General features: G+C 39.2%; 2 protein-coding genes across 3 annotated transcripts; both read right to left on the bottom strand.

Moving 5' to 3' along the window:
- Window positions 1–542: 542 nt before the first annotated feature.
- bbs4 (Bardet-Biedl syndrome 4) lies at window positions 543–17,291 on the bottom strand. 2 transcript variants are annotated; one of them, XM_085166486.1, is made up of 16 exons: window positions 17,214–17,291; window positions 14,923–14,965; window positions 11,922–12,001; window positions 11,439–11,502; window positions 11,061–11,223; window positions 9,889–9,961; window positions 9,471–9,524; window positions 9,252–9,379; window positions 8,253–8,307; window positions 8,078–8,146; window positions 7,740–7,892; window positions 5,578–5,749; window positions 5,255–5,324; window positions 5,006–5,150; window positions 4,717–4,921; window positions 543–3,724 (listed from the first exon to the last, which is right to left on the bottom strand). In XM_085166486.1, the coding sequence occupies exons 1-16, from the start codon at window positions 17,271–17,273 to the stop codon at window positions 3,570–3,572; spliced, it is 1,689 nt and encodes a 562-aa protein (XP_085022612.1). In that variant the 5' UTR covers window positions 17,274–17,291; the 3' UTR covers window positions 543–3,569. The 2 variants fall into 2 exon arrangements, with proteins under 2 accessions (XP_085022612.1, XP_085022618.1); XM_085166492.1 differs by having other exon boundaries at window positions 545–3,724; window positions 11,061–11,172.
- A 906-nt stretch (window positions 17,292–18,197) lies between these two features.
- On the bottom strand, window positions 18,198–27,562 carry scamp2l (secretory carrier membrane protein 2, like). The gene is made up of 9 exons (XM_085166551.1): window positions 25,456–27,562; window positions 23,533–23,610; window positions 23,319–23,405; window positions 22,413–22,545; window positions 22,196–22,324; window positions 21,632–21,791; window positions 21,343–21,444; window positions 20,746–20,863; window positions 18,198–20,072 (listed from the first exon to the last, which is right to left on the bottom strand). Exons 1-9 carry the CDS (start codon window positions 25,510–25,512, stop codon window positions 19,926–19,928), a joined length of 1,011 nt encoding a protein of 336 aa, XP_085022677.1. The 5' UTR covers window positions 25,513–27,562; the 3' UTR covers window positions 18,198–19,925.
- Window positions 27,563–27,597: the final 35 nt, after the last annotated feature.

Below are 27,597 nucleotides of genomic sequence, written 5' to 3' on the forward strand. Positions count from 1 at the left end.
TATCTGTGTTTCCACGCGGTGATGCATGTGGTATACTGACTCAAATAACCAGAGCGGCGACTGCCAACACAATCACTTCTCTGCACTCAGTCTCCAGTCACGGCTGCGCTACGATGAAAAACAACCACAAAGAAGAGAGACAGACAAGCAGCAACCATGTTGACCTGACGCTTGGTTCGCAGCAATGTTCCGCTCTGTGCTGAGCCGGAGGAAAAAAATCCATATTTACATCCTGTCCTTGTCATCCAGTCAGACCCAGAAGCAAGATCCACGACTGATCAAAAACTTGTGTTTTTGATCAGTATATGTCTTATTTTAATAATAATATGTCTGGAATATGGAATATGTCTTATTTTAATAATAATAATAATAAAAGAGCCTTGTGTCCCTATATGCAGACCTTCACACGGCTCTCTTTAAATATCATTACGTCCAAACAGCAACAGATTCAAAAACACATTTTTTTTGCAATCATGTTACAATTTAATCCTCTGTGTAACATGTGTGGTTAATTGAAATTTTTGTTGTTTCAAGTATTAAACAAAACAAATTTCCTGCTAACTGAAAGCGCTGAAGCTAACATGTAATCATCATGTAAAAACCTATTTTGTATGTAAGTTCTCAGAGTTTGTTGATGCAACAGAAACTCCATTTAAACTTTTCCTCCCAAATGACTGTCAGTGACCTTAGCACAGTTCTCCACAGAGCCTGAAAAATCATCAGCAGTGATGGGTGTGCGTTTGGGATTTTGGAGGCTGGTTGGTGGTTCTAAATGATAAATGCACGAGCGTAATTTTATCTGTTTGTTTATTAGTTGGTTATTAATGAAAGCAAAACAACAATGGCACATTTAAATACCCATAAATTAATAAAGACAATCCTTTGTGTTCTGTTGTCAGGGGAACATATTTTATAAATAGCTTTGTTTAATACATACAGACGGTCCCATGCATATTATAAACGATACACACTAATATATTTTCAGTTTGTGAGTGACCTTCAGTGAGCTAATTCACGAGGTCTCATCATACACCAGAGGTTTATCCCTTATTCATGAGACCCCAACCCCATCGTCAGCTTAGCCAACCTTGAAAAGTTGGTCGATATGAATCGTGAGTAAAAAAAAAAAGTGCCTTCATGAGTCTCACAGCTCATATATCTGGGACACTGGCTGCCAACAATATAACACAATTATATTTAAAAACAAACTACTCACTGTGAAACCTTCACTTGAGAAATAACTATGTTGGTAGTCCAGCCCATGATTCAAAAGCTTGTAGGACCCTCTAACAGCAATAACTCTGTCTCTCACATCACTGTAGAGGAATTTTGTCCCATTCTTCTTTACAACGTTGCTTCATTTCATTGAGGTTTGCTTATGAGATCTGGCTGGGTCATTGCAACACATTGATTCTTTCTTCTTTCAGACATTCTGTTGTAGATTTGCTACTGTTTGGTTGACTCAATGACTGCAAAGTGCCCAGGCCCTGTGTCTGCAAAGGAAGCCCAAATCACCAGCCCACTGCCACCGTGCTTGACTATTTTCCCACTCTGGCTTCCTCTGTCCAAAGGACATTATTCAACGAGTATTTTGATTTGTTCAATGCGAATCAGAACGCAAACCAGAGCCATGCTCCCGTGCTCTTTTTAGAGAAACTAGGCTTTCTGCTGGAAACCTTTCCAAACAGGACGTAGCTGTTCAGTCTTTTAATAATTACAATTCAAAGTTTGTGACGGTGTAACATGTTAACCAAAGCCTGTGGAAATTTAGCTTTGGGGTTTTTCAGTTTCTTTGACGTTTGGGGTGAATTCGCTGGGTCAACCACTCATGGAAAGATTGTTGTTGTGTTAACACACAGCTGAATGCTCCAGACCAACAATTGGCAAAACCTGTTTTTTTTAAGAGGCACTCAAACTTCCTGATGCTAGGTTAATCAAGAGCATTTGATTAGCAACACTTGTCTGCTAATCAAATGCTGTTAATCAAACATCTTCTAATTCTAATGAAAGCAGTGAGATTATTTCATTTTTCACTGGACTGCACAGAGTCCTTGAAAAACTTTTTCTCACTTGACTGTAGAGCGCATGTTTCAAAGCTGTTAAACAATACTGTCCCCTGTTGGTGGTGCCTGCCTAACTGAATCACCTTGACACAACAATACAGCACATAATCTGGACTTTACAAAAGAAGCGGACAGCTGTTTTATTTAAAATCTTATTTAATATTAAATACATTACTCTATAAACATAACACTTATCCACATATAAAAGCATGTATCACTATTTATACTCAAGTCCTATCAAACAATCTATATCCAGGAAGAATTGAAACAGCTCCCATTCTATCCTCACATTGTAGCGGTGATTGTCACAGCATTTCCTTCACATTGACTGGATCATATCAGACAGTCAGTACAAATAAAATCCATCCTTTAACCTTATTGCTAAGCTTATCATAAATGAATACTTGCAACTTCACAGGCCCGTTATCACCATTTTGCTGAATACAGACTTTCTTTCTTAAATTCTTAAATGTACAAATATGTACAGCTAAGTTAAAAAGACTGTTGGTTTACATCGGTGACTTGTGTACTGATATTTTTGAGATGAGAGGCATAACAGTGAACACCGACCACACCCTTTTCATATGGAAATGTTGGAGCAGGACGTGAAACTTCTGTGCTGCTAATTTAAAACCAAGACTGAACTACCATGAGCTAGAAAAAGCACAAATACAGTGGCTTGGCTGCGCTCAAAGGCTACGTTCACACTGCAGGCAAAAGCGCATCAAATCCGATTTTTTTGACCCTGACAGTGTGACAGTGTGAACGGCACAAATCCGATATTTTCAAATCCGATCTGAGTCACTTTCGTATGTGGTACTGAATCCAATACATATCCGATGTTTTAGAAAGCGACTGCTGTTTGAACGGTCATGTCGCATTAAATCCGTCGTTTACGTCACTAACACAAGACAGACGCCAATTATCAGCGCCCGAGAAGACATCGCGAACGCTTCCTGGCCATCCAGTGTAGATGTTAGTGAAACTGTTGGGAAGACAACGTGAACATTTTATTTGTACTGTATAATCTGCAGATTTTGACAGAAATCTGCAACTATTCTTTGAAGCACCGCTCCTCTCTAAAACAGCAATAAGGATCATTATTATGTTATTTACATTGTTATGTAAATAACAAAATAACTTAAAGCAAAAATTAAATGCAGGCCAAAAATTGGGAAACGTAAAGTCCGAAGTCTTTATATTAATGGCCATTAGTCAAACAATACTGTTTGCTCTGGGTCTAAACAGAGCGCGTTGTGTGTGACGTCTTCTTTTGCGCATGCGGGCCGCTTTGAGCGTTCACACTAGAGCGCGTTTGCTGTCGCATTTTATTTGTAGTGTGAACAAGACAAGACAGACAAAAAAATCGGATTTGATCAAAAAATCGGAATTGAGCATTAAGACCTGCAGTGTGAACGTAGCCAAAGAGGCTTAATTGTCCTCCATTACAAATAGGTGACCTCAAAGATGACACAAGTAGTGTAAGACTGTAGCCACCAAGAGAATTCATTCCTGCACCTTCGATTTCATTTTGGAGGTTCTGGGTTTAGGGTTGTCTGACTCTGCGGGCTCTGGGGATCCGGGAGGATCAGAAGGTGGGCTGGGGGCTTCCAGTACATCATCTTCTGGCTCTCCTGCATTGGAAGGGCCTCCGGACACCCCTGGAAAAGACAAACAGAATTCATGCAGGTTTGTTTTGGTACAAGCTTATCAGAAATCTTTTACTTCCTGATGAGACGCGTGGGGTTCATTAATGCTGAGCTCTGCAGCATTAGCTGGGAATAGTGACTGGTCCCAGGTAAATGTACCATTTATAGGTAAATGTCTATATTATGTCACATGGTACGGGACACAATTTAATTAATTCTCTTTGCAGATGTGCAGATAGTACCAGATGTTTCTAAATCCAGCTGTAAAGTACATACACATTCAGGTTGGTTGGTTGTCAAACAATGGCTGGTAATTGCTGGTTGTTAGGGGCTAAATAGATGCCAGAGCTGTGGAATTATGTAAAATGCCAATATCACTGAAGATGTATCTATTGTTCGGGTGATATTTGTTACCAGCTACACATGAGTGGGAGAAAACACAGGCCATTGGCTCCAGTGAAGAAAAGCACTACTATCCACTTACCTTTGAGAGCTGTAAGCCGCTGCAATCACTGCACAGTAGCCCTGAATTCATAAGCTTACCCGTGTGTCATTTTTCCACACTATTGATTCTCTTTTGTTCCAAAGAATAGAACATACAGCATACAGGCAATAGGTTGACTTCGTTTTTTCCCCACATATTCCATTTCGCCTTACCCTGTATATTCAATCTGCTACAGCAGTGAAGGCACGAGCCTTTGAATATACAGGGAAGTGATATTTTCAAGTTTTCCTTTTGAATGAAAAAAAAGAGCTTTGGTTTGATGCAGAGAGGTGGAAGCTGCAAATCACCCACTCTGCCGGCGTTACACTGGACTCCTTGGAAGTCATTTTGAGTTTGCGTTCAGAACAAATGTAAGCGAGAGATTCAGTTTGACTTTGATGTTTCAGGTTCTTAACAAACGTCCCCTTCATCTTTGATCAAAACAGCACAGGAGAGGCTTCACCGTGGAGGCGGATCATGAAATATTGCTTTAAACGAGACCATAACTGGTCGTGTGTACCTGTTGACAGCTGAATGTTTTTGCTGTAGCTTGCGGCTGAAGACATGGCCTGACCCAGGACTTGGTTAGTACCGAGGGGAGCACCGGGGGTTTTGGTGGCTGCTGCAGAATTTGGTTTTGATTTGGAGTCCTTGCCTAGTTTAATCCACACCAGCGCTTCTGTCACCTGTAGAGCAGCTCCCATTTTCTGAGCCATGTCCATTAGCTGTTAGGGATTAAAATGTGTTGCGTTGGAACAAAGAATGACCACTAACTTCAGAGACATCACTGATATCAGGATCTACAGTACCTCAGGATCAAATTCAAAGTTGCTACTGCTGTCTCGGAGTATGTTGACTTTCCTTTCCATCTCTTGGTATTGATCCAGAGCTCCCTTCTTGTCTCCATGATTATAGAGGAAGATTGCAAAGTTCAGGTTAACCAGGGGGTTGGATCTGTGGAAAATTGATCACCAAGAAGAGGGGGAAAAAATCAATGATCTGATACAGTTTTATTCAGATTAATGGAAGTTTCAAGGTGTTACGTAGGACAGGCTCACTCATCCAGAGTCACAGCTTGCTCGTAAGATCTGGTGGCGTTCTCGACATCCTCCAAGTTGGTCAGAGCAACTAAAGATGTGACAGGAAATTTTTTGTCACATACAAGCCCTTTTCAATTTTCAAATCAAATGTAAATGTGCTCAAGCTGCTGAATAGATTTAATGAAAATACTAATACATTTATAACCCCCCCAAAATCCTTTAAGCAGCGACATTGTCAGTAAAGTGCTATTTAAAAAGCTACCCCTGTTTTTGCCGTCATAGATTTCCTCTTCAGGCAGAATTAAATCATGAAGGATTTGTCTTTCTCACTCGCTCCGTACCTGCCAGCAACATGTAGAGCTCCCCCATTCGTGGATTCAGATTGATGGCTGCGTTGAGGAAGTGGAAGGCAGAGGCATACTGCTGCATGGTGAGGTGTACCAGACCAAGGTTGTACAACACTTTCCAGTCAAAAGGAGACAAGTAGTGGGCCCGCTTCAGGCAACTGATGGCCTGTGGGAGACGTGAAGTTAGGAGAGAGAAATTGTCAAGACCTTTAGGTGAGTATCTTAATAATATATGAAGTAGAACAAACAGGAACATCAGATTCAGGAACATATGTAGAAGTTTCCTGAAGAGGGAATTGTGCCAGATCCTCTGAAGGTTTTAGCCAAAGAAAAACCACCAGAATTGTAATGTAGTTATGTTTTACAGAGTTTGGGGGGTTTGATTTCATTTTCTCAAGATTAATGAAGATTACAGAAAATGTAGAGTTTGTATAGTACTCAGTCATCCCCACAACGTGTTGGTTTCTAAACTAGAAAAAAAAAAAAGAATTGAATGAAGTTGCTTTTAAAATTAAGATATATATATATATATATATATATATATATATATATATATATATATATATATATATATATATATATATATAATATATAAAAAAAAAATATATATATATATATATATATATATAATATAAAAAAAAAATATATATATAAAATATAAAATATATATATAAAATATAAAATATATATATAAAATATAAAATATATATATAAAATATAAAATATATATATATATATATATATATATATATATATATATAACATATATCCCAACACCTAGCAGATACATACAGTAAAGGCAACGTATGTGCCGCGCCCCTTTGCCGCATGCCTTCCCCCCTCTCTCTCTCCCCACTTTCCTGTCTATCTACGCTGTCTCTATCAAATAAAAGATGGGATAAACACTGTATTGTATACACAAAGGGCTCCTTCAGAAACAGCAGAATTAAGAATTAAGCTCTTTCCAGAAGCCTTGCAATTTTGAACAAAGTGAAACCATACCTTGATAAAGATGCACTTCGTACTCTGTACTGTACCCTGGTTCTTCCATATCTTACATATTGTGTGGAAGTGTGGGGAAATACATATAAAAATACAACTAATCCATTAGTCACAGTACAGAAACGAGCACTGCGTATTATTCACAAGGCTGGTTATCTAGATCATACTCACAAATTCTTTCTTCAGGCAAAGTTACTTAAGTTCCAGGATCTGGTTAATTACAATACATCCATAATTTTGTATAAAGCTTTTACTAAACTTCTACCGGCAAATTTACAAACTAGATTTGAAATTCGAGAAAAGCTTTATAATGTGAGAGGCTCTGGAGAATTCAAATTACCCAGAACTTGAACAACCCGTAAAGGTTTTTGTGTGTCTGTATGTGGTGTGAAAATCTGGAACAGTCTGAGTTTACAATTGAAACAATGCAAAAATATTCATAGATTTAAATTCCTCTACAAACAGTTGGTCTGGTCACAGTATACTCAATGATGGTTTTTAGTGTGCTCTGTAATGTCTGTTCTCTTACCATTGCTGGTATGGATTCCAAGAGGAAAAAAAAAAAAAGAAAAAAAAGAAAAAAAAAAAGAAGAGTGTGTGTATGTATGTATATATACGTGCATGTGTGTGTAGATATATATGTATGTATGTATGTATGTATATGTATGTGTGTTTGTTACTTGTAATTATTACTGCCTGTTACCTGTGGTAATACAATTTATAATTTATATATTCTGTATTCAGTTATGAAGGCTCTAATTGTTGTTTGCGAGCTGCCATTGAGATGCTTGTATGTGTCCGGGGCTGTTGATGGGTCTGTATGTAATGATGGGCGTAGCTGCGGGAAGTTTATTGTTTTTTGATGATGAGTGAGTATAGGGGTGGGATTTAATAAGTTTTCTTCGTCCCACTCCTTTTTCAGGCAATTTTTGTTTTTTGTTTTGTGCATTTTATGTTCAATATAGGTATTTGTTGTGCCTGAAAATGAACAAATAAATGAAATGAATGAAATGAAGTGGCTGGGCTGTGATTAAAGGCACGAGCCATGGCTGGTGTGGAAATAACACAGAGTAGCCTTTTTGTGTGTGTTGCCTTTTGGCAGTTTGCTCATCCAAACTGGATGAAAACAAGCAGGAAAAAAAAATATTACTCACAGCTACATATTTCTTTTTCCCAAAGAAGCACATGCCAATGTTGTTCCACAGAGGGGGACTCTCCGGCACAGCACATGCTGCCACCCTGTACTTGTTCATAGCCACATCAAAGTCACCATGGGTCTGCATCATGCTGCCTGCAGCCAGGATGGCCTAGGAATAAAAACAATGATTAGAGAGATATTAGAGGAAGATGTAGCCTTGATGAAAGATGAAAGTCAGGCCGTAACATCTGACAGGGAATGAACTGATTTAAAAGGAACCTGGTGCTCTGTCCTCAAGGAGGTGAGTAACAAAATAAGCTTCTGCCTAATTGTAATGTGTAATTACCCACATACCTTATAATTGTTGGGGTCAAAGGTGAGGGCATTCCCAAGATGTTCAAATGCTTTCTGGTATTTCCCAAGCTCAAACAAAGAGAAGATTGCTGTCATTCCTTTTTTGCTGTGCTCATCATTTATGGGCATATCATTTCATCAAATCATTTTAAAAAAGAAAAATAAATCTGCTTACCTGCAAAAACAGCAGGCCCAGTGTTGTGAGGATTTCAGTGTTTTCTGGAGAAAATCTGAAAAAGAAATGAGCCAAAAGAATAATGTCAGTTAACCTATGCCAGCAATCATATTCAATGCATGTGCTTGTTCTTGAGCAAACATACAGCAGCTGATATCTAGGGAATCTCGTGATTATTCAATCAGCCTTTGATTCGGTATAATTGTGGAGTATTAATTATGACCTGTGGGGGGACGATGGGGAAGAAAAAACGGTAGAGAAGAGGCAGATTGGCATTAAAATAAGAATCACAGTGGTAAGTCTCATTAAAAGCGACACCAGTATTGGGGCACTTGATTAATTCATTTACCCCCAACAGGAGGCAGCCATAATGAGCTCTATTATAGACACAGATGTCATTTCCTTATTTACACCACGGCCTAATGTTTAAATATTCAACATGCGAGGAGAAGTGGAAATGAACTGCATTTATACTGAACCCAGAGTTAAAAATGTAGCAAAGCTTTAAGTGTTGAATAAAATGATTTCTGGAGACAGAAAAGCCATAAAAATAAAAACCAAGATGAAACAACTTAAAGTTTGCGAGAACCTTCTGAACCAATGTTTGAAGGCGGTATGTTTGAACTTCTCCACAGGAATCTAAAAAAAAATGTTTGACTTTGTTGTCATAAACAATTCCTTAATGAGAACATCATTAATATTTTCAGGCCCAAACCCCCCACATTTCTCTTTTTGCTGTCAAGCAATGTTGGTATCGTGCTGTGAGTGCTGGTGTTCTCATTAATATTTTGGGGAGATTTTAGTGGGACAGCCCCCATTAGACTGTTTAAGTTAGGTTTTTGAGAAATGTATCAGCTCTAATGGACTGCTGTACATGTCAAGAATTTTTCAATGTATAGTACATACAGAGTAATGCCTAACAACATCTAGCATGAACGGCTAACATTATATATATATATATATATATATATATATATATATATATATATATGCACTTACTCCACCGCTTTCTTGTACACCTCTATGGCCTTGTCTGTTTCTCCAGCCAGCAGGTGAACCTTCCCGAGCATCATGAAGGTTTTGTCGTGCTTGTTTATCTTGAGAGCTATCTTTAGATGCTCCTCAGCCTGACAGAGACAGAAGATCAAAATGATCAAATCCCTGTGGAACAACTACAATTTGTCCTGCTATAGTGTTGGTAAACTCAGCTGTACTCACATATTTGAAGTCTTTGATGAAGAAATAGCACAATCCCAGATTATGACTGATCTCCTGGGGTGAGAAAATGTCAGATTTTACATGGATCATTTTTGCATTGCACGGGCTGAGCTGAATTTAATTTCCAAATTTAAAAGTTTTATAGGCCAACAGTTCTGCAGTAGCATTAAAGAAGGAAGTGGGAGTGATTAATGGTAGCACAACTTTGAGAGCCCCCTAGTAAAACAGCCCTGGACGAATTTGGATGTGCAACCACAGAGCTGATTGTGATAAATTGTTGCAAGTGTGAGAAGAAAAGGTTCAGTAAAGGTAATTCCCACTCTAAATGTTGGCAGAATTTGTCGGTGCTATAATCTCTGCCAAAAAAAAACAACCTTAAAGACAAAGTAGGAATTAAAGAGTGTTTGCTTTCTACTACCCAGTCGTTCTCGTTGAGTCTTGCAGCTTCATGATAGAATTCAATAGCTGCTTTGTGCTTTCCCAGAAGAAATCTGAAGAAACAATAAACAACAATAATCCATAAGAGACGATAACCCATTTTAATTATTGCTTTCAGAATAACTATTATTACAACATTAAAAAACAAACCATTCAATGAAGCTGTATTCATTATTCTTTACAAACTAAAGGGAGGCATTACGGGTCAAGAGGATAAAACTTTACTATAAGCCCCGAACTTTCCCATTGGATTACTGATAACAGAGACAACATCTTTATAACATAACGTTAATGAAACTCTGTGTTCATATAAACTCACCTGACACTTTATTAGGAATGCCTGTTAAACTAGTCATAAATGCAAACATCACATGGCAACAACTAAATGCATTTCAGCACCTAGACATTGTCAAAATGACCTGATTAAATCAAACTGAGCATCAGGATGGGGAAGAAAGGTGATTTAAGTGACTTTGATATCAGAACAATAGAAACTGTTGCTTGGTTTGCTGAGTCTCAATTTCTGTTGCAACATTCAGTAGGGTCAGAATTGGTATAAACAACATGTAAGCATGGGTCTTGCCTTGTATGAATGGTTCAGGCTGCTGGTGGTTTAACAGTGTGTGGGATATTTTCATGACCCCTTTTGGGCTCTTTAGTATAAACTAAGCACCATTTAAATGAGAGCATTGTTGAGTATTGTTGCTGACCATGACCCTTTGTGACCACAGGGTGCTATGTTCTGATGGCTGCTGTCAGCAGACTAACAAACCATACAAACTTCAAATAATGTCAAACTGGTTTGTTAAACATGACTATGCACTTAAATTGTACTCGGATGGTTTCCACAGTCACCGTATTTTAATCCAATAGAGCATCTCTGGGATGTGGTGGTAGATTTCCATCATAAATGTGCCGCAATCTGCAGTAACCATGTGATGTTATCATGTCAATACGGACCAAAATCTTAAAGCTGACCATGCATTAAAAAACAGTTTTTTCTCCAGTGTTTCCCCTTCAGCGGTGAAGGTTCTGGCTCTAAGCGGCCTGCAGTGTGACTGTTATCACTGTATATTTCTCCCCTGTGTCTGTCTTGTTAGCTAATGGAGAGGCACTGATGCGCTCACAGAGGCTTCAGTGCAGAAGACTCACAGTGATCGGGCCACTTGCTTAAGATTGTCTGCGCTGTTGGGATTTAAGATGGCACAGCTCTGAAACAGCTCCAGGGACTGCTGGATCTTGCCCTCAAGACGCAAGATTAGTGCTGCACAAAGAAATATAGACACACACACACACAAAATAAAAGGATACTCATCTGCTTGAGGAATTAAAAGGGGAAAAAAAGCATTTAAAAAAAATCAAAGGCACAGCATGAGGTCCAAAGAGCAGTTTTTGGGGAAACTAAATCATGTACTTGTGCAGCTCTGGTGTTGACTACCACAGAGGTTTTACTTAGTGTAGCTGTTAAAAAAAAATCTTACACATTAAAAGCGGAAAAAGGGAATGGCTGCTACAAAAATGATGGCTCACCTTGAACATATATAGCATATTCACACATCCCATTAGTCTCCTGCAGTTGGTCTTTGATGATAACCTAAAAAGGCGCAGAGTGGAAAGACAATTTCGAAATCCATCCAGTACTCAGATGATATAGAGGAATATTACACCCTGTTCTGTACATCTGTAGATATAAAGTGGAAGGGATGTATGTCATTATCGCCTCACACAAATTAGATATGCAAAGAAAACGCATGCAGGAGCAGTCCAGTAATATATCTAACAAGTACTATTCAGAGACTTTATTAAGTGTGAAGCAGTTTCAATGAACAGCGCTGCATGCAGCGAATGAATCAGACCTTAGACAAAGCCGCGTGCATGTCGGGAACTCAATATCTTCATTGTGTTTATCTTCACTGAGGTCAGAGTGGGTCTTTCAGTCAATCACACTGAGCACAGTCACAGGTCAATGACAGACTACGCCGCAAACAGAACTGAGGAATGAAGGCACTTTACCTTACAGGTATCATAGTCCTTGAGGATATAGTGCTGGTGGATTAACCAGTTCCTTCTCTCCACAATAGGAAGCTCTGGAGCTGGGTGGAGGAACACCATAAAAATCAAAATATTACAAATGAATAAGGATTTTGGAAAAAAAAAAACAAGAACTTTTGAGCATGTTATTGTGCAGATGATGTCTTATTTGGCTGATAGCTCAATGATTAATCCTTAAAGAGCCCTCCTTTTGCATTCATTAGTAAGTCTCTGATCTGACAGTTAACACAGATGTAACACTGCAACCTAAATCCACAGGCTAAATTTAAGTCGCCGAGTAGGCATGCCGCAGATCTTAGCTCGTTAGCAGTTTTTTTTTTCTTATGAACAGATGGCTCAGCCTATTAAGAGTAATGTCTATTAGAACTATTTTTAATGTATGCCATCTTTTCTAATTTGACAGCTGAATAAATAATCCTGAAAGCAGCCTCCCCATGCAGTTGCTAGCAAGTCTTTGATGTGACAGTTAACATAGATGTTAACACTTCAACCAGAAACCCCAGGCTAAACTGTAATCAATTCACCAGCCACTCTGTAAATGTCACCTTGTATGCAAGTTTTGCTTTACAAACACTGATTTTTTTTCCCCTCCTCTCCCCCCATGTCTCTCATTTAATGTCTCGACAGGTTGAGATATTCTCCCTGTTGCCAGGGCAACAATGTCTCTCGCAAGCCAGGTGCTTGTGACAGAAGAGCGAGGGTATAGAGACAGAGTCAAAGAGGGAGGCTGAAGGAATGAGCAGAACAATGTAAAGCCAGCTTTAGAAAGGGTTAGGTAACCTCGAGAACCGAACCACAACGCCTCCAAGTCCTCTCCCCAGTGGAGTACAACATTTCATTTTACAAGGAAGCACACATAATTCCAATTCAAGCGAGTCTGATTCTGGTAATCCCGTTATCTTGCACCTACTACCTTCCTCTGAGGCTAAAAATAGGATTGAAGGCAGTGTGAAATACAGTGCTAGGCTTTACCATTGACACTGGTGGGGGGGGTGGGTATCGTTAACGAACTCTGAGTGTTAAAAAAAAAAAAAATACAGTGTGAATTACACCAAAGCTCCCCTCTGTTTTATCTTTCAGCGCCTTAAGAAGAGCTTCGCTGATCTGCTGCTAGAACTTGAGCCCATTCCAGATACTTCACACAAATCCACTCCATCGCTGACTGTGAAACGGCACAGGCTCCACACGTTTGCCACGTCAAGACTGGGAATGGCCCTATTTGTAGGGACCCTAATCCGCTTTCTCCCTGCTGAGACAGCAATAATATTCTTGTCTCTGGGTTTCAGCTGTGGTCCTGCGGTGCTCTATGGTCCACATACATAAAGCAAGGCAGAATTTGGAGAGGAGTGATGGGATACATGGGCAACGTGTATTCCTACAACTACTGTATGAGAGAAGGATAGAAAGAAGCACAGAAGAACAGCCCAGCACGAGGTCTCCTAAATATAGTAATGTGAAAAACTTCATTGCAAAGAGAGAGTTTTCTCATTGTTATATTTGATCTGGATGAAGCTAAGGCAGCTTTGCCCTCAGTGTGTTTCAACCATCTGTTAAAAGGGGATAAGAGCAGAGGAGAGGCATGCTGAGATCAAAAGACACATGGGGAGAACGTAATGAAAAATATGATGAATATTATTTTTGGAAGTTCAATCACACACACAAAAAACCCCTCCAAAAAAAGCCTTCATCTTGTCAAGTCATTTAGTCTCACATCGAGATGCTGACACCTTTTTTTCCCTTTATCAGGAATGTGCCAGAAATGACTGTCAGTATCCTAAAAAGAAATAAGGCAGACTGCTACATCCGAGTCAAGAAACTCACACTGGATTTTATTAAAACCTAACATACTGTACTATTTTTTTTTATTTACTTTAGATCTTTCCATTGCACAGCACCTGTCAGGTATTAACACTAAGAATGCACAAACAGCAGTGCTCAAAATCTAACATAATATACTCTGCATACTACTCTGCATAGCAAAGGTAAATTTGTGTATGCCTTAAATAACCATAATTACATTTCACAGTGGTAACTGCAGAATGACTGTGACTTATGGACACAATTAAGGTTTATGTCACGTTGCTTGATTATGTCAAATCTTTAAATGTCTACATTGCAAAATGGATGGGTCCTTGCATGTGACTGTTTTCATCCAGTTGTGATCCCAAGTTTCAGTGATGAAGTGCCAAAAATCAGCTGATATACACACGCTTTGCATTTGGAAAACTTTTTATAGAACTATTTTTGCTTATACAGTCTGTATGAGGCATAATGAAGTCACAATTTCCTGTAGATGAAGCTGTGAAGTTCATGCACCCAGCTGCCACTTTATTTTTAACTCAGCAGCAGCTTTAAAACGGTGCATCTCAATTTTAAAGTTCCTCTGCGTTCAGGTTGTTATAAAGTCTGCTCCCATTGGTGTATGTGTATTAGCCTCCTAAAATCCAATCTTTACTTTCTTTCTTTTTTTTTTAGTTAGAACAGAGGTGTGTCTCATATTAAGTACAACCCAGGAAAGGGTTTGCATGCCCTTGTACTCAACTGCTTCCACAGAGGTGCAATTCTCAGTAGCTCTGATTATTATCATTATTATTATTACAAAGCACTAGAAAACAAAGAAAAGACAAAATATCTGTGGACAGAAGTATAAACTATTTAATGGCACATTAGGCTTCAATAATAATGACAAAACATCCTCTGATTACCAGACATTTTCTACACAGAGAAATATCTGGAAAACGGCTCAGCAGCATAATGCCTGTTCACAGCCTGTTCCTTACAGAGAAAACAAACAGAAGGGTGAGGGTGACCTCTGCAGGCCGTTCACTTCCAAAACCTTTAGTTTCAGTTGTCAACACTTAACCAACTTTTAGAAATTAATTTCAAAAAGATGAATGTCACACAACAACATGAAAATAATTCAATTAATTTCAGAACATGGCCTGCAGTGCTTTCACTGTACCTTTAGGCGCCCGACGTTTCTTGGGTTCAGTAGCAACAGGGAGCTGAAATATGTGACAAACAAGACAAGCAGAAAAATAAATAACAGCAATCAGGAGTCTGAAAGTCAAGTGAAAAACAAAAGTTTCCTCAGGACTCTATGCAGGCCTGTGAAAACCTACATCAATCCTTACTTCTTCTATACGAATTAAGAACGTCAGTAGCCGCCAGCCAATCAGATGCACTTAATTAACTGGTCATCGGGAAGTGTGAGCACCTCTATCAAAGATGATGCTTTCTTTTAGTTTGCTGGTTTGGAGTAAACACGTGTGTTTTAACACAATGCAACAACATTCCCAGAAGTGGGCGTCCGTTCAAAATCACCCCAAGGTCAGATGTTTACTGCTCAGAGAAAATGCAGGAAAAAAATTCCAAGCACTACATCTCAGACTCTAAAGGCCTCAGTTAGCATGTTTCAATTCATTCATGAGAGCATTCATTCATTCATTCATGAGAGCACAATTAGAAAAAACAATTATGGCTTTTCTGGTAGGATTGTCAGGAGAAAGCCTGGCATCACAGCTTAGGTTTGAACCAAACTCCAAGAGTTCTGAAAAATGTCCATTGGACAGATGAGATCAAAGTACAGATCTTTGGTCATGATGCACAGCGCTGTGTATCGTAAAGATTAACACAGCATATCAGCACAAACACCTCATACCAATACCATGGGTGTGTTTTGTAGCCACAGGGCCTGAGCACCATCTTATCGAGTCGATCATGAACTCTCCTGCATAAAAAAGTGCAAGAGAATGGCTGAAAAAGAAAACAATCAAGGTGTTGCAATTGTCCAGTTAAAGTCCACACCAAAACCTGACTGAAATGTTGTTCCAGGACCTTAAGAAAACTGTGCATAAACAAATGCTCACAAACCTTAATGAACTGAAGCAACTTTGTGAAGATAAAGTCATGCAGAAAAGTATTACTAATAATTATTACAAGTTATTGCTTTTACATGGTACATCTACAGGCTATTGAATAATGGGTGTACTTGGTTTCTCAGAGCACTGCACAGAGTTTTCTGTATCTATGAAGCGCCTTGAGGTGACTTTTGTTGTGATTTGGCGCTATATAAATAAAATTGAATTGAATTGAATTGAGTCCTGCAAAAACACATGACTGTTCACATGACTGTGTGGTACACAGTAAAATAATCCTCGGGCAGCCCTCACCAAAATACAGAAAATCCTGTCCACTCAAAAACTGATAAAAGGCTGTGTGGGAATGTGGGCCAACAAGCTGAATGACATGTGTGTGTTTACTTAATGAACAGAGAGAGAGAAAACACTCTTTCCCAATCAAACAGTAGAAGCATGCAGATCTGTAGGGTTGGATAGACTTGGTGACCAAACACTGCCTATTTGTCACCAATTCAGTTTATAACTTCTATGGACAGAATTTCTAGGCATAACCAAAACATACTGGAGAGATTATGTCTCTCAAATACTCTCTTCTCAATGTTCCTCCAGAAGAGCTGGAGGAGGTGAATGGCGAGAGGGTTGTTTGGGGGTCTGTGCCAGCATGCTGCCACCACATCCCGAATAACCATCAAATGAATGAATGGAATGATATATTACATTAATGCATTTTATTCAGTTTTTTGAGATGTACCGGTAAAATTTTGCAATGTAACGTGCTCCTGTGTATGTTCTGTTCAGTGACTGCAACAACAGTAACATTTGCTATCTTCACAATGTACAGGTAGATGCACGCATGCGCAGTTCTTCTCGCGTCACATATTTTTCTTCCCATATTTGACCTCACTTGTGGATTGTTTTGGATGTGGTTGCTGATGCTTAGCGGTTTATTGATATTCTCTACATGTCATTACACGCTGAAAGTTATTATGCCACAGCGATAATATAACTGGGATTGGTCGTAAGCCGGTTAATGAAAAGCTGCTTGATAACGTTTTCTACGTTATCGTATATTAAGGGTGGGCTAAAGCTTCCCAAACAGTCCACAGCAATCCTGCCATTCTGCCACAGCTACAGCTGTCAGCGTTAAGGTTTAAATTTGCCCTTGAGTGAGTGAGATTAGTCTCGCAAGTTGCCGTTAGCTGCAGCTTAATCAACTTAGCGCCCACTTAGTATAGGCTAGCCACCTAGCTAACTAACGTTCAAGTAAGCGTTATAGAAAGCGTGTGGTAAAACCTGGCGTTGGGCTTTCTCGCGAAGTGTCACACTTTCATTGTATTTCGAGTCAAGTTTGTGGTTATTCAAGAAAAGGAGGAACAGCTCGCATCGCACTCACCGTTGCGGTTGTTTCCGCGTCCGCCATCTTGGGATGATCAACACTAGAAGCTGTTGCCATGGATACGTCAATGGCGCGCAGACACGTAGCTGGTTGGATTTGTGCTCTCGGATTAAAGAAAAAAACTTTATTTACAAAAAAAGTGTTTAAAAACCATTTTCGTCTTTCATAGTTTTCACTCGATAAGATTCTGTGTATTATTAATAAATGAGTACACCACACGATTCAGTAGCTTGTAAAATCACTTTTAGCAGCAAGAACTTAAACTAATAATTTTCTGTATGACTTTATCAGTCTTTTAAATCATTGCAGAGGAATTTTGGCCCACTCTTCTTTACATCATTTATTTAGTTCATTGAGGTTTGCAGATATGTGTTTATGCACAGCTCTCTTGAAGGCCCAGAACAGCATTTCAGTCAGGTTAAGGTTTGGACTTTGACTGGGCCATTGCAATCTTTTCTTTTCATAGAATTGATGCTGTGCTTGGGATCTGTGTCCTGTTGTGTATAGTCACTTTTATAGACTCTTTCGGTATACACAGGAGCTCATGGTTAACTTAGTGATTGCAAGCTGCCCAGATCCCATAGTTGTAAAACAAGCCCAAATCATCACCCTTCCTTAGTATAAGGTGTTTGTGCTGATCTCAGGTTTGTTTTTTATCAGACATGCCATTGTCAAACGTCTCCGTTTTTTCTCTCCATAATAAAAGATCAGCTGATGTTAGTAACAGACCCTTTAAATCCTGTAAGTTGGGCTGAAGTTCAGCAGAGGAAGGGGGTCAGCGTGTACACTATACACACGTTCTCACACCTTTCTATCAGAGCCACGTTTAAATATTTAGGCAATTTGAGCTATAGTAGCTCGCCTGTTGGATTGGACCACACAGCACAGCCCATAACCCTGTCGCTGGCTCACCACTGTTCCGTCCTTGGACCACTTTTGATAATAATACGCTTCTATGAAAACCACTTCCCAAGACTTCAATTCAGAATTTTATAGACAGTACAGTTTATTGAATGTTAAGATTGAGAATCAATTTCCAATGCTTACCCCAGCAGTAAATATGTTTAAATAAGTCACCAATACTTACATAATCTTAACACATTTTGATCACAAGAAAACTTCACCAGTTGTTCCACGGGCTACAGATAAAACAGGGCATTAAAAGTCTTGAACTTGAATGGTCACACAAAGATTTGTATGTTACTTCTGTTTAAAGGCACTGAGGTACAAACATCAGATTGGGAGTATGCAGTATTTATATACTTTACACACACACACAGAGAGAGAGAGAAAGGGATGAAACACTCAAACCTAATTACAAGTAGGTGCAGATAGGAAAAACAGGAAATATTAAGTTAACATGTAGTAAAACTACCATGGGCACAAAGTCAAAAACATTGTTCTTTCTACTCATTAATATACTTTTCATGTAAATACATTCAAATTCTATACTTTCAGTAACTTTACATTAATAAACCTGTACCCCCCCCCTTTCATTTTAATCACAGCAAGTCTCTGTATTATGCCAAGTTTTCTTAACATGAATTAAACATCTTGTAACATCTTCATTTACTTCAAGAACAGCTTTAAGCCTCACTTCATTAAAAAAAATATCAGTAAGCAGATAAAACAGTACAAATGACCTCTTTATCCCATCACCTTCATTAATCAGCAGCTCATCCTATTGTCATATACACATCAAAACATCAAATTTGGAGATCAACGTTCAAACTGCACAGTAATGTAACAGTATGCATTTATTATCATTTATACTTTTACAGGACATCCACTGTGCATAAAGTGTATTATCGGTATTAATGCACTTATAGTCAGGACAGTTATCCTGCAAGGTTCTGTATGCTGCTGTAATGTGAAAAACATTTTGTAGATCCATTGTTCACAGATGAAAAAAAACATTCTCTCTGTCAAGTGAGAATCCAAACTTGGACAAAGACTTTATATTTCAAGCCTCAGTATGTCATTCCTACATTAGCAGGAAAAAATCCTGATACTTTTTACCGGGATCTTTAAGAATTACTGGATTTAAATCAGTGTTTCTTGTATTGCAGATCATCTCACATGTATCTCTTTAGTCTACTCTGTTAAATGCTTTCAATAGCTATGCAGTGATGAAATGTTACAATTTTATTTGTGTGGCGTCCTGACCTCGCCCTCTATCTAAACCCCAGCTTCAGATTTCCTACTGGACATTTCCCTAAAGCATAAATGAATATGACATATGCTGATGAGATCTGTGCAGGTCTTTACAAGTTCCATCCATTTTATTTTTGCATTTTATAATCTTTTTACTTTTTTTTTCTTTCTTTTTTTTTTTTAATTAATGTACCATCTCATTATTAGTTCGTCAATCATCTACGCAGCTCTTTGAATTGCACTGTCCTTCATCAAAGGTGCTATACAAATAAAGTTTAACTGAGGGTAGGTTCCTATTCCTATAAGATGACTTTATGTCTTTAGCTACACATCTTCCTAAATTACACAATCTTTATTATTATTTAGTTTTTTAGTGGACATGGAGAATGGAGACACCCCACTTGGTATATACTCATAAGTTACTTGCTTTTTGCCCTTTTCCCTAAAATTCCTTTACACCAACTGGATAATGTTGGGACGTGGCTAGCCCGGTATGCTGGTCAGAAAAGAGAATAGCCAGAGACACAAAACTTGTAGAAATCACACTAATTTTGTTTAGCTCCTGCTAAAGGTTCCCTGTGCAGCGGAGGTAGCAGCGGTGGCTGCAGCATTTTGGACAGTTCGGTTGCTCAGGACACCTTGTGAAAACTCCTGCTGGGCCTTGGTGAAGCTGGCACCTGTGTTTCTGTATTTAGAGTGGACCTAGGATAATAGGAAAAGACAGAAATTTTTAAACAATGACAGGCGATCAAATGATGAAACAGTGTTTAACCTGCTGGTTCCTGTAAGGTTCAGTCCATGGTTCTTATGTCTACAAAGGAGCTCATGAGTTCAGTTTCATTGATCTGTTAGTGAGGAGGATATCTGAAAATACAATAGATGTCTAGTGGAGGCTTATGAGCCAAGGAACAGACTTTTTTTTTTAAAATGGTTGTTTTTGTCCCCCCCCCCCCCTTTTTTTTTTTTTTTTTTTTGCATTAAGATGAAATATTGTGTCCACTTTCTAATTAATTATTGTCTTTAAAAACCAAAAGACACTCCTGGAATTTCTACATGGAGGAAAGTCTGTACAGTAAGTGCATTCAGCACACACACTTGGTTTGAAAATTTCCTCTGAAGCTGTTCAAAGTTTTTGTCACCACCCGATTTTTAGTTTGTCTTTGATGTAGCTTCCAGATATAAATGAGAAAAAAATAACATTTATATATGTACGCAGTATAAGTCATCGACAACTAAAACATGTTTAAAATACTTGGCTTAGGGTTATTCAGTTCATCAAGATACATTATATTAAACCTGACAGGTTCATAATAAAATAGTAATCAGATTACCTATAAAAATACGATATGTAAACAGAAGTTTTACTTTTGCGTACCATTTTCAGCAGGATGACAGCCAGCACAGAGTTTACAGTGAAAAATCCAGCCACTACCATCATAACCACAGCCACAGCCAGGTTCGTGTTGATGATGGTGATTGATGTTATCCATCCACTGTCAAAACCAGAAACATGCAAGAGGAAAAAAGGTGTAATTTCACATTTTCTCTGTAATTATTATATACAGTATATTATAGTACGCTGAAATTATTTTTTTGTGGATTAAAGACAAATACACAAACAGCCAGATACCAAATGTAAAGCATGAAGTTTGTAAAAATGACACATGGAAACCTGAGGAGCTTTATACATGATAGAAAAGAAATCCCAAAATAAAAGTTACACACACTTACAAAGCAGCAACCCAGATTTATTAGGGCAGCAGGAATCTGTCAAAGAAATGCAATAGAGGAGAGACAGGAGAAGAATTCACACACAAACACGTGTGAATGAAGAAATGTGGTGGTCCATGCACACTGAATGTATCCCAAAGCAGCATGCACATTCATACAATGAAAAACAGAATCTTGGTGCACTTCCACCACACTTTCAGGTAGTGTAGGAAAAAAGAAAAAGAAAATAAATCCCACTGACCTGTTGCCCCAATGGGGAATCCCCACAGTTTGGATAATGTAAACTGCCACTTGGAAGAAGAAGACAAAAAAGAAGAAAAAGAAGCTGAAAGAGCTGTCAGACCTATGGAGGGAGAAAAAGGGGACATATTATTAATGCGAAGGTGCTCACTGGTTTGCTGACATATTGCATAATAGAGATTAAGTTTCACAATAGCATGAAGTCATAAAAATAATTCTGGAGATCATTTACAGCTTGAAGACTTGTATTAAAGTTCATAAGTGTAAACAATACCAGTGGCACAGCATACCTAAAGGCCTTGTAGACCGGCCTGTACCAACAGACGAAGGCCACGGGGGTGAACAGAATGAACCAAAGAATAGCCAGACCAAAGTCAACGCCATAGTTACTGTCAATGGTGAAGCAAGCCAGGCAGGCCAGCACGTTGAGGAAGAGAGTGGCACTGTGGACTGGAGAGGTGCAAAAGAAAACCAGTGACGCAGACATACACTTATAATACAACACTGCTTATAAACAGCTCCGGTGAACCATACTCTGTGCACTTTTAAACTAATAGGCATGAATGGTGTCTTTATTATCATCTCCTTCGTAACAAATTAATTTCCCAAATGTGGGGTAAATAAATTATTTCTTAACGTTTTAGTGCAGCAATTATGACTTTAAACAATCTTTTAATGGATAAAGTTATAAATCATGATTCATTTGTAAAGAAAAAAGAACTTCAGCAAAAGTATGAGTGGAAAGTCTTGATACATATTTAAATTTAGCATATTAAAAGCTGAGATTTGATGTACTCTACCATCCTTTTAGGTCAGTGATTGGCATATAAAATACTACAATCAGGGGTACATACACATCCAGAGGTAGTACATTCTCTTGCACATCCTGCGGTAGTCCTCGGGGATTTCCTCCTCAAAATTCTGATAAAAGCATGGTTTTATAGGGAAGAACCTTGGAAGAGGTGGCCAGTTGTTCTCTTTAGCTGACAGGAAAAGATTTAAAAACCTTATTATCATTTAAGACTTAACACATACTCAACACAACTACATCAAATACCTGCAGCCACTTACCTCCGGGGTTCGATGCGCTGCCTGCCTGCCTCCTGTTCTCTAGCTCCTGTTCCTTCCGCTCCAGCTCTGCTGCTTTCCTCTCCAGCTCCTCCTGCTGTTTGATCAGGTTAGCCTGGGCAGCAGCTGCTTTAGCCTGATGTGTGATAGCAGACCTGCATCTTAATACTGTCTTCAGCATTGTTGAACACAATTTCCTCATACATGTACTGCACTAAAATAACCATCCAAAGTGCTGCTTTCTTGCAGTGATAAGCTAGATGGCCCCTGCAGTAAAATGTGATGACTTTTGGGGCGGCTGCGGCTCAGGATGTGCACCAGGTTGTCTACCAGCAGGTCGTTGGCTAGATCCTCCACCAATCAAATCTGTATGCCAAAGCGTCCTTGAGCAAGACATTGAACCTTAAATGAATTACCTGTGATGCACCAATCAGAGTGCAAGTGTGTGGGTGGTAGAGAAGCATTTCTTAGCATTGTTTATGTATGAACTGGACCAGGACTTGGATACAGACTTTCTACTCAGTTGACCATTCAAAGTTCTTTCTACTATACCTCTCATTCATCCAGTCACACACATTTATACATTATTCATGATTAAGCGCTTACTAACATTCACACACACACAACACACACTAACGATCCAGTGGATGCATCGGGGGGCACTCAATGATCAGTATCTTTTCAAAGGAATGCAAATGTGGAGTCAGGGATTGGCCCATCGACCTTCCAATTAGTAGGCGACCCACTCTACCATTCGAGCTACAATCGACCAAGTAAAGAAAAATAAATATACTCATTCTTCTTTGCATGGTAGTGTCTTGACTTGCATTTCTTGAAAACGTAACTTAATCAGTTAATGTTGTCTGATCTCCTTATTTAAACACGCTGAAATGCATTCGTCTCACTCACTTTTGGGTTCTGCTCCACAGATGTCTGTAGTACAGCTGGTTGAGAGGGTGCAGCAGAGATAGGGATTGTCGTCCCAGAGTGGTGTCCCTGTAAAAAAAGGTTGAAGCAATATCTCTTTTCAAATATATTTTCATAAAACCAAAGGATTTGGTTGCAGCTGAATACCATATCACACTATGATATGAGCAGTTCCATTAAAAACACAAAGGCTGACCATTTCCGGTGAAGAGAATGGGTTGTACTCCCCGACGTTGTCATTGACTCTGCTGGTGGCTTGTGTGACTGAAGCATCCTGGAAAAAAGATCAAACACACTGTAAGGTGTGACACTGAGGATCCATGACTGTTCAGTGTTTATGTGGTGCCAACTGTGGAATTATAGGAGTGTCCCATCCAGTGGAGGAGCAGCACCTGAACACTGACTTTTCTCTCACCAGATTATCTATTAATAACACTCTTTGCCCTGGACTAGAGCTGGGCGATATATCGAGTTTTTAAAAAATATCGATATATTTTTATACGAGATATAAGACGTGACAATATCTTTTATATCGATATAGTCTATGTTACGTTATAACTATACTTTGTGGAGCCTTAAGTTTGCCTCTCTTTCGTCCACTTTTGTCTTTACGCAACATTACTCGGCCTCGCCCCTCCTTCACTGAACACAAATCCCCCTCCTCCCCCATCGCTTCACCTGCAGGAAGCGACAAGATGGACACGGCAAACCTCCGTTAACGAGTTACTGTGCATCGCCCCGTGCGTGGGGCTGGACGCCGTCAACGTGTTAGCTAGCTAACCACGCTAACGAGCTAACCACGCTAACACCATGCAGCCCAGAGGCGCTGCACAGCCTAAAATCCTTTCATTTTCTCAAAAGTTGACAGCGCGCCTTATGTATAAATTCTGGTTGTGCTTGATGGCCGCGAACCGATTTTATGTGGTACACAGCGCTCAGCAATCTGTCAAAAATGTTTTAGTACGACTTTGGTAAGCTACGGAGCAGTACCGCTTGCTGGATTGTCAGAGCATTACGGCGACCGAGGAGCCCCGCGGAGTGATACGTACTGTGCTTCAACGTAATATTACCCTACTGTGTATAAGGACCATAAATGGCACCTGTTAAGAGACGTGGTTACGACGAGGATTTCAAACTCAATGCTGTCAGTCACACAGTAGAAGTTGGGAACAGAGCAGCTGTGAAATCTGTCTTTGTTACTATGCTCAGCGTCTTTTAGTTTACATTTTGACTGCACAATTGTGAGCTTTTTGTTATGCACAAAAATATTGTTTTTTTTTATTTATGGAGCATTATTATTTAATAAATGCTCATAATTTATTTTTGAGTAAATTTTATGTACAGCTATGCTCTATGTTAATAAAAGTGCCTGTGTGACATCTGGGACACAGCTTTGACTAAGAACTCTCTTTTTGTTCTTACTTTATGGCTTTAAAAAAAAATATCGAGATATATATCTTATATCGCCGTCCAGGTAAAAAATATCGAGATATGAATTTTGGGTTATATCGCCCAGCCCTACCCTGGACCACATTTGTTTCAGTTAAATTACAGTTTCTTGTGTGTGTGTGAATAAAAGATTAAGCATCGATTTCTTAAGTTAAAATGTCAAAGACGTGTGGATTCATAAGCATTACTTCCTAGGTCTATAAACAACAAAACATCTACAAAAAAACAAAACAAAAAAAACCCCACTGGTTTGTAAAACATAAACAAACAACAAATGTACAAAGAAACAAAAACAAACCTATCTATAAAGTTAAAAGCAGTGTCACTGGCTTGCTACTGGGGTTTCTAGTTAATGGTGTCATCTATGAATAGCTTGTAAAAGAGAACTCCCGGTTAATGGCAGGCACCTGTTCTCGGGTCCGCTCACCTGCGCAGGTGAGCTCAGAGCACACTTCCAGCGAATATTAACAGTTTTAACGTAAAAATGTTTATAAACGCATTGAAACGTGTCACACTTAACAGTGGCGATTCTTAGCCAGGAAATGCTGAGGCCAAACCCAGCAACCAACCAAACAGGTTTTTGTTAGAGCATATCTTTGTATTCACTTTACACCAGAAAACGAAAAGCTTCTGAAACTCGATTCGCGGTTAGAAACCAACCAACACTCACCTGGAAGGGATTTATGTCCATTGGGTCAGCGAAAGGGTTACTGTCGAAACCCGACATTGCGAGAAAAGTTTATATTGCGTAAAATAAACAACGACGGCACCTTTCTCCCCGGCGGCTCTCGCTGGTCCTGCTCCTACTGATGGTGCTGTGTGACGCCGGCGGCACTGCGCATGCGTCGCCTGTGTGGGCCGCGTCACCGAAGGTTGGCCGGAGTCAATTAGCCCTCCTTTATTTTTAGCAGTAATGTGAATTGGTTTCAAATGAGCGGTTCTCGTGACAGTCTGTCCATGCCGATTATGTGTGTGTCGAAATGAGAGCCAGTCTGCGGAGGTAAACGTACAAAGTGAGATCCTTTTTAAAACTTTCCTCAATGTCCTCGAGGGTTTAAAGTTGCCTTTAGGTGCTGTGGAAATAATAGCTTATTTAAACGACTGAGCAAAATCACGAGTTCACCAGGAAAATAAGAATTACCTGATCTGCTACTGAAAGACAGATTTTTAAAATTGTTTGCTGAACATTGTGGCTCCAGTTTGAAAACAGTACCTACAGTCCAGTACTAACAAGCTTGATAGTCAGTATTTTATATAATCACCTTTTATTCTCCAGCACAGCCTGAAAAGCTTTCATTTCTTAAAATCTTCAGGAATAGTTCTCCAGGCTTCTTGAAGGCCATTCAAAGCTTTTCTTTGGATGTTGTCTGACTTTTGTTTTGTTCTCTGTCAAGATGACCCCACACTGTTTAAATGGTTTTCTATCCAGGAATGCTTTTTGCAGTGTGGATTTTCATGTTGTAATTTTACGCATTTTTTTTGTCTAAACTGTATTGTTGTACATTCACAAGGTGTTACTCATTGTTTTTGTAGGACCGTTGCCAGGGACTGCAAATAAAAAGCGGTCTTTTGGATACCTCTGGCATATTCACATTGATATGTTCATTAATATGTGTTGTCCCTTTTTAAAAATAAATTAAGCTACATTTTCAGGGTGTTTGGGGGTGACTGTAATGCTGAAGAATGAAGCCGTCACTAGTCAGATGCTTTTGCAAAATACAGCAGTACTTTTCTGTACTGTTGGATTTTGACAAGATCTCCAGCACCAGCCTCCATCTTATTGTACAGATCGCTGTAGACACTCACTGTTGTAGCCGTCTTCTGCCCTCTTCTGTAGATCAAGGAGGACTTGAACTAAAAATGTTGAACTCCATAAGAGCTGCTGCCGCTGACTTTGAGTCTAATCCTTGTGTAATTTGGCATACATATTCTTTTGGATAGCTCAATTAAAGGGCCAGATATGTCTCTCGGGTTGTATTACTGAATTACCAACCTTACTAAAAAGAAATGGGCCCCCAGCCATACATCTGGATTGGTTTGATAAGAATACATCCATAAACCATATTACCATTACCAAAATCAGCTAATAAAGGATGAAAGAATGCAGGAAACACTGGTAGCAGGAAACAAAGTATGTAGTACCTGTCCTACTTCAAGAGGAAGAAGCTTGAATGGGGTCTTATTTCACTTTCCAGGTGAGAACAGACTGCAAAACTACAAACTGATAAGACCTGTAACATGAAACACAGTCCATTTATCCAGTCTCTCTGGATAAATGCTTGTTACAGAATACACTGAACAAATCATCAGATCGATACAAGGATGAGTATAAAGAAAAAATGGTGCCACTTGTCGTCGGTCGTTTACAGAAAGTACAGATACAACTTGGTGCTGAATCTCTGGAACTCCCCTGCAGGGATGGAGCACCATTTTTCTGACAGATATTTCCTCATTTACAGTTTAATGGTGACAGTCCCCCTGTTTGTGTCATACTTGTGTGAACATCATGGTCACCAGATGTTCCCTGTTGATCATCTCAGTCTTCCATCCTATTTACTTATCTCTTTTCCACAGATTTATTGTAGATGACACTTTAGTCATTGCATCCTTCACAAACAGCCAGTTTATATTTAACTCAATCTGCTGCCAGCCATCTCTCAACAATGAACCTTCTTTCAAAGGCTCTCAATTCTTTCTTCTTGATAGAATTGGTTTTTATTGCCACAGAGCAGACTGGCTGTTAATTAGACCATACAGCGTTCCTGTGTGGAAGTATCTGTACTTTCCACTCATTTACGTGTCACCCAACTAT

Source organism: Neolamprologus multifasciatus, chromosome 1 (genome assembly GCF_963576455.1).
Source record: "Neolamprologus multifasciatus chromosome 1, fNeoMul1.2, whole genome shotgun sequence".
NCBI lineage: Eukaryota > Metazoa > Chordata > Actinopteri > Cichliformes > Cichlidae > Neolamprologus > Neolamprologus multifasciatus.